The sequence below is a fragment of the Vitis riparia genome, chromosome 3, assembly GCF_004353265.1.
Source record: "Vitis riparia cultivar Riparia Gloire de Montpellier isolate 1030 chromosome 3, EGFV_Vit.rip_1.0, whole genome shotgun sequence".
Classification (NCBI taxonomy): Eukaryota; Viridiplantae; Streptophyta; class Magnoliopsida; order Vitales; family Vitaceae; genus Vitis; species Vitis riparia.
Genome location: NC_048433.1, coordinates 16471670 through 16479805, shown reverse-complemented (window position 1 = coordinate 16479805; position 8136 = coordinate 16471670). Strand labels below are relative to the sequence as shown.

Sequence of the window (8136 nt, the reverse complement as noted above, 5' to 3'; positions counted from 1 at the left end):
TGATTGTTAGGGTGGGCACCCTATAGTTTTGCATTGCATGGGCATGCACTCAATCATATTTGTTTGTGATAAAAATGTTCAGTCAGCCAATATTCTTTCTCACTACAGGGATTTTTAATCATTTCTTAAAATTATAGTGGATTCAGCTTATTAAGATGGGATTTGGTAGGAGGAACATGCTGGTTGAAGATTGTGGTTCTTGGGATGCCTTCCAAGAGTGTTTGGTAGGACAATATTGAGTCCTAGGCATACAGGGATACTGGGATTATGGCTTTGGTTAGCCATTGTATCAACAAGCACGCACCATTGCTTTGTTTATCTTGCAAGTGTCAATGCATTTAGATTAGGCGGATATATTGACTAAGGGAATGTTTTCTAGGGTACTGAACCTAGTGATCAAGCCTCTTTGGATTTGTTTGGTAATTGTTTTTTAAAATAGTTTTTTTTTTTGTTTTCCAAAGCACAAAAAATAGAACAACACATTTGACAATTAGATTACAGAAAACAAGGTGTTTTCAGAAAACATTTGTTAGTTGTTTTCACTTGTTGTTTGAGAGTTGTTTTAAAAAATAATTATACAAATATGGAGAATGATTAAAAATAATACAATAAATATACAAAGTTATTTTTAAAACATATTTAAAAATAGAAAACTAGTAAAGAACATTTCAGGTCCACAAACAGACTTTTATTTCATAAAACATTATAATTTTCAAAACTGTTTTTGAAAGCACTTCCCAATAGAGCCATAATTTTTGTTTTAAAAACACTCCTTTTTATCATAAAGGACTTGTCCCTCCACACATATTCAGTTTCTAGCAAGCACTAAAATAGGTAGCTCTATTGTGGATGGTGGAGAGATTTTTTTCCTTTTCATTCATTCTTTTGACCAACCAATATAATGGGGTTTTAGGTTGAAGAATTTTCTTTTTTTTTTCTTTTTTCTTTTTCTTTATTTTGAGGGAATCATTGGTGCTTTTCTCATTGTTTGTGGTCCAATATGTTTGAGTCAACAGTATCTCTACATTTCTTGCCTATCTTGAACTTTCTCCCACTTAAAGTAAGGACCCATCCTAGCTTTTCTTAGGAAACATTTATTCAGAACCAGCCATCTAAGGGTTTGTAATCTTCATGGAGATCATTGGGGCAAGGACCAAACACCTAAGGAGTTGACTAGCATCATTGTTTATTTTATCGCAAACCCCTAATTGCTATAGTTTCTTAACAAATCAAAATTAAATTATGGTTTTTTTTTTCCTTTTTTGTCCCCTTTTTGTGCCTATTGCTACCTTTGACTGGCTCATCAATTGGGTGATCACAAAGGAAATAACCTGTTGTTCATTGTTTTTTGCTACTGGGGCAGTCTTTTAATGGCTTGTAAGGGAACCTTCTATTAATGTCTCATACTTTGGATAAACAGGTCGAGTTTGATGAAAATGGAAAAGCTTTCGGTGTGACATCTGAAGGGGAAACTGCTAAATGCAAGAAGGTTGTTTGTGATCCATCATATTTACCTGATAAGGTAACCTCAAACACCTTTTGAGATGGTGTGAACTCCATGAAGTTGCTTAACTGGTTGATGTTCTGCAACTGTGATATTGCATTCTCAAACCAAATTAAGGCTCCTAAAAGTGAAAAATGTGAATTGTTATTAAATGGAACAGGTTCAAAAAGTCGGAAAAGTTGCACGTGCTATATGTATAATGAGCCATTCCATTCCAGACACAAATGACTCTCACTCAGTCCAGGTTATTCTTCCACAAAAGCAACTTGGTCGTAAGTCAGATATGTAAGTATGCTAAATGTTCTTGCTGAACTTTTTTATTTGCTCTACTGATAAGACACAAATGTTGAAAGGCCAGTACATGTATAATTTCTATATCTAGAGGTAGCTTTGTTATGTACATAATCATAATTTGTATGATCCAACATCTTTTCATCTGTCCACTGGAAGTAAGATATCTAATTTTGTGTGCAAAAAATGTTTTATTTATAAATTAAATCATCAATTGGATATTGAAAATCTGCCAGTAAATTGTTCTTCCATAATAACAGAAAACTAGAAAGGAACCATGTTTTGTTCTCACTGTTTCCTGTGATTTAATATGAAAGATGAAATTAATTTCAAAAATTTCAAAACTCAGGAAATGCTCCAAGCTTACATCTGACAAAGAGGCCATAAATGATAGCATCCTCTTCACTGCCTTTGCATCGGTTAAATATGCTAATGACACCTTATCAGAGCATAAATCTGGATGAGAAAATAAAATAGGAAAGCAGATTTTTATGATTTAAAATCCTGAATCCAGCTGAGTTCAAATATACTCTTCTTAAGTCTATAAATACTGCAGGTACCTGTTCTGTTGCTCCTATTCTCACAATGTGGCTCCAAAAGAGAAATACATTGCTTTTGTCACAACTGAGGCAGAGACAGATCAACCTGAGGTAGAATTGAAGCGTGGTGTAGATTTACTTGGACCTGTAGACGAGATATTCTATGAAACTTATGACAGATTTGAACCCAAAAACGACCATGAAGTTGACCATTGCTTCATATCTACTGTAAGTGGAGAGCTGTGTCTTTCCTGTGCTTCTCTATTTTATATGGTTGAAATTTTGATTGTGGCACTTATAAATCAAATTGACTTGATAGAGTAAAACTTAAGGGAAATGTGCCACATTGTTTCTGTTTTCTTTATAACATGAGATTTTTTTTATCCTTTTAGTTTTAACCTTTTAGCAAATTATTAGTTTATTTGTTAAAGAAAAAAAACACAAATATTCATCAACCTACATGAATCATTGTGCTATTTTGTCTTGAAATCTTCAATAACTAATGGGTTTTCCATTCAAGTAAAATAGATAATAAACGGTTTGTTTTCTGGGCATTTTAGTGAGATCTTGGTACCCAACACTGACTAATTTTCTCCTTTGTCTTTGGATGGATGCAACTGCAAGTAGGATACTAGATAGTAGGTAGTTAGTTAGCAGATAAAAACATTGTCTAAGCTCCCAGAAAACCTTGAACCCTGGTTTAAGGCATTGATTCATTTTCTTTTTCAGTGACCAATTTGGTTAGAAGTATTTTAGTTTTATATTTATATATTTACACATTTTCGGAAATTTGTTCACCTAATACAAAGATAAAATTGCATGTCACTTTAGAAATCCACAAAGGCAATACTCCATCATGCTTTCTTATTTTCCTGTAAATGATGTGACAAAAAATTTGGTTTTCCCTTGTTAACATATTGGAATTCATTCCTTAGTTATGGTAGCCCCATTGAACAAATAAGTGTAATAGTTTCTGTTGTCTGAGAATTTATTATCCACCATTCAGATATTGAAGTTTTCAATCACTTGCAGAGTTATGATGCAACAACACACTTCGAGTCCACTGTAAAAAATGTGATTGCCATGTACAGTAAGATAACTGGAGAGGTAAATTCTTCTGCTATCATTTGGTTAACCAAATTGCATATTTCATTATATTAACATTATTAAAAATTGCCTGATAGATTTCGAAGTGCATAAAAGGAAGAATCACAAGTGACTTAGAATGCAAGTTTAGAAGTGGCATGGAATTTAGAATAAGTTTCTTACATTTTGATGCCGACATGAATTTGAAAATTTTGTTGGATACTTCGCTCTTTGCAAACCTGCATTGCAAACATTTTGTATTCACATAGGAAATAAGCTCTAAGAACAATGCGGTAAACACCTGCCACAAATCTCACCTTGCCATGAGTCTGAGTATTGAAATACTCAAACCCTATTGCTGTAATTGGAATCTGTTCCAAGAGAAGAATCCTTGGTTTATTCTGAAAGATTCTTTGCATCTACTATAGACATGATTTGTCTCGGCTCTATCCCATGAAAATGGTACTAGACATTGCCATAGGAATGTAGAGTTGTTGAGATCCCATTGGACAATAGTAGACCATAAAGTTCAACAGCCTGGAAATTGTTGAGTGCAGTACTTTCAATTGATTCCAAGATACTTGGCTTTGTAAGACAGCTTGGATGACAAGAAAAGACACAAGCAAGATATTCTAAAAAAATTTGCTTTAAAATCTTTCATTGGATACTGCATTGTTGGGTGACTTGTGGAATGAATAAGAGTACAGAGTCCTCAAAATTTAGTCAGTTTCCCATGGGAACATTCTACTTTATCTTCTGCTGCACTGACAGACTAGCAAATTACATACATCTCAGATTTTCAGGCATTATTTCCTTTCTACAGCAGATATTGCTTTTCCTTTTCCGGATACACTGTCTCTTTGGGCACAGAAAAACTAAATCAATCACATATGACTGATTTATGAAAAATTTTCTGCTATAATATGGTCCAGGAGCTCGATCTTACTGTGGACCTGAGTGCTGCAAGTGCTGCTACTGGAGAATGAAATTCCTTCAATGTCTTCATAATCTATTAGCTCTAACAATGCCCTGGCCTTCTTTTTGGCTGATTTTTTTGTTTTTATTTATATCATTCCTTGTCAGGGATTTGTTATCAATCATTGGATACTCTTATTTAGCTAACTTGTTACCGAACCAGCATTACAGAACCCCATTGTTTCCTTCCTGGTCCAGCTAAAGTTTCTCAACTGAGTGGCATGATTTGTATGTGCATTGATCTCTCAATAAAATTAAAATTTGTTTCTCCGGGTGTAAGTTAAAGGGCTTTACCATTAGTCATCATGAAATTCCATAGATTTAAATTTTGAGAGGAGATTAATTGCAGTTATTACTAGAGTCTTTGGCTATTTCTCAGCAAAGAGTTCAAAATATCAATGTACCAAATAGGTGTTTGGCTTGGGCTACATAAGAAGCTGTATGTGACCATTTTACAGTAAAATTGAGGAGTCTTGTTTGCTGGTTCTATTCAGGGAGAGAATCATAGACTCTAGTTAGCAATGGATAAGTAGTTATAACCAAAATACACATCTTGAAATTATAGATACCTTTCCATTATCCTTGGTAGGTCTTTTCATTCGAAGTGGTAAAATATCAACATTTTCTTTAGGAATGATGTGTACTTTAGATGATGTAGGAGATACATCTTTCTTTTTTCCATTCAAGTTCTCTATGGATAACTTGTTAGTTGACAAAGTGTCAACATAATGTTCATTTTTTTTTCTTTCTCATTCTCTTCCAAACTTCTCTCGCATGAAGGAATATTACGCTCTCTCTTCGTTTCTCATTGTCTCTTGAAGCAAGGAATAGTCCTTTGAATGTTCTATATTTGGCCTCAAATTCAGTAAAAACACTTTCATAACTACTACTACTACTCCCACCATGACACAAATCAAATACTTGTGTCTTCAATTGTTCAAATGCTTTATCCATCTCCATTAGGCTTCTAACATCAACCAAGTGATATATGAGAACTTGATTAATAACATGATAATATAAAGGTTAACTACTAATACTTATATAAGTTAAAAGATATTGTAATACTTACTTGCTTAAGAACATCTTTATGTAGGGGGATTTCCAATTTGTCAACTTTCTTAGTTTCCTCTTCAGTATCACCCTTCATTCTGATTTTATTTTGGTCAATTCCATCTCTTCCCTCATTTTGTATAACCTATATTTTCACTTACAATATATTCATGAATATATCACACATATCTTATTAAAAATCACTAAAAACAAAATGAAATATTCAACGAGATTGCAAACTATAGCTTACATTGAGATTTTCATAACCAATATGAGGAGAAGGTTGAGTAGATAGAGGTGGAAAATTTTGTTGCAATGATATATGCTCATGGTAGAATAGCTGCGAATATATTTTAGAAAGACATATAGTTAATTTACAAAAGCTTTTATATCAAATTCGAAATTCACTATAAGATAAATTATATATAAGGACATTACCATTAAAAAAAAAAACAATAAGCAACTACAAATCACACTTTGTTTCTTCATCTTAAACTCTTCAATTCCATGCATGAGATAAGACAACACAAGTTTAGCCCAATCCATCTTCTTTAATGAGTTGGTCTTTCATAAGATGTAAGAAGGACAAATAGCTTCATTGCAAGACATAACAATGCACCCAACACAAATAATACAAAATGAACTTTGAAATCATTCTCATCTTCTATATCCTCTGTAATTTGATTTTCTAACATAACTAATGACAATTGCCCCTTTTTTATCATAATCAAATATGAAAATAATAATCATGGATATATTAGTACTTCAATTTTGCAGATATATCAAAGATATATTGACAGGTATTTTAGGAAGAAATATTGATAGACCTAAAATTGATCAAAACTCATGAAAATATAAGAAAAACCTAATAAAAATGTAATTAGAAGTATAATAAACATTTTAAATGTGTTTTGTTAAAAAAATTGATATATGTATGATATAATTTATCATATTTGATAATAATGTTGTATGCGTCAATAAAAAATATGAATTTTATAAGTGTACATTTATTATTAAATTACATCAGATATTATTCCACTATAATATTGTGATATTTAATTATAATATGTTTAATTTTAAAATATATTTAATATTAAAATTATGATCCATTTAATTCAATTGTATTAAATGATATAAAATAAATGATGATGTATGTATAAATTTTTCTTATATTTATATTTTTATATTTAATTAATGTATAAATGATATAAAAAAGTTAATAAAATTATCACTGTAATTATTATATTTTTAGCAATCAATTAAATTAAATTTAAAAATAAATAATTATAATTTATTTATTTATTAAAATATTTTGTTTTTATCACAGTGTTAGTATATATTTTTCTAGTGCACATTATAAAATGACATGCAAGTTAGCCCAATGGTGAGCAGGACTGTGAGATCGCCGAAATATTGGTGATATTTTGGCGTCTCAAGTACTTTCCTAAAAAAAAAAAAATCATTGATTAATCATCTACAATCGAAATTTCAGTGATATTTCGTCGAAACACACCAATTTTTTTATGATAAATTGCCTCACTGACATATTGCCCCTCAGTTTCACTTTGTCGACTGTTGAAACGCAAAGTTTTGTTGAAAAAAACAGAAATTTTCATTCCTGATCATAATAATTTTTACACAAATCATTCTTATTACTAACATCTTTGTTCACATCAATTTTCAACCCTCTTGCATTCAATCTCACAATAAATTCAACATCAATCGGTGGTAGTTTAATAAAGTATTATACACATCTAACGTGTAAGAGTTTGGATTGAAACTATTTATCAACCAAAAACACAAGTTATGATCGATTTTGGTACATCGAAGTTGTAAGAGACTACCAAATCCAATATCTTATATGACCACTTTTTGTTTTGGTTCTAACTCTTCAATAATTCTAAGCACTCGCTCGTGTGAGCATCGTGTCTAAAGATATAACTTAAAAGATACATAAGCATATTTAAATTGATATAATTTTCAACAAATATACAACTAATGAAACTTTTTATTAATTAAAAACACTTTTACCTTTGGAGCCACACCCTTTTGAAGCGAATATTATTTTGAACTTTCCTTTAACTTTACCATGACAATTTTTTTTTTTCTACTTTTGGAAGCATGTTTCACTTCTTGCTCAAAATTTTCCTCAACTACATTAATTTACTACTTAGTTCAAATTTTTATTTTATAAAATAATTATATTAGCAAAAAAAGCAGTATTCCTTACATCATCATTTATTTTCACTCCTTTATCATTTTCTTTGATCATGTCCAATTGATTGTTACCACACAACAATTTCAAACAAATATAATTATAACAACAACACAAAAAGTAAATGATTAATTTACATATTTCTATTTTGTCTTACTAATAATGTATCTAAGCTTTGATAGGTCTCTTTGTATTTTTAAGAAGTTCCACATCATCATGCTTGCTTCTAAAAATTAAATCAAATCATTAAGTCAACTTTCTAATACGATTTCAAATACTATAAAATAACTTTCATTTTTATTTTCATTATTCTACACTAAATATGTTAGAGGCTTCAACATTTTTTTTAAAATAGACATAATAACTTATTATCATTGTTTCTTTCATATTGGTTCATTGTATAAATGACAAGAATCAAGATGGCTACAAGAAAAAATGAAACCAAACTAATATGTAATAAATGAAAAATACTTCAA

General features: G+C 30.8%; 1 protein-coding gene across 1 annotated transcript in view; it reads left to right on the top strand.

The window, feature by feature from the left end:
• The window catches only part of LOC117911295 (guanosine nucleotide diphosphate dissociation inhibitor At5g09550-like), a 112198-nt gene extending 107681 nt beyond the window's left edge, over positions 1-4517 (top strand). Inside the window, exons 9-13 of the mRNA XM_034825605.1 lie at positions 1421-1522; positions 1665-1789; positions 2352-2562; positions 3367-3441; positions 4353-4517. Coding sequence (XP_034681496.1) covers positions 1421-1522; positions 1665-1789; positions 2352-2562; positions 3367-3441; positions 4353-4406 — 567 coding nt within the window. The 3' untranslated portion in view covers positions 4407-4517. The remainder of the gene's footprint in view (positions 1-1420; positions 1523-1664; positions 1790-2351; positions 2563-3366; positions 3442-4352) is intronic.
• The last annotated feature ends 3619 nt before the right edge of the window (positions 4518-8136 follow it).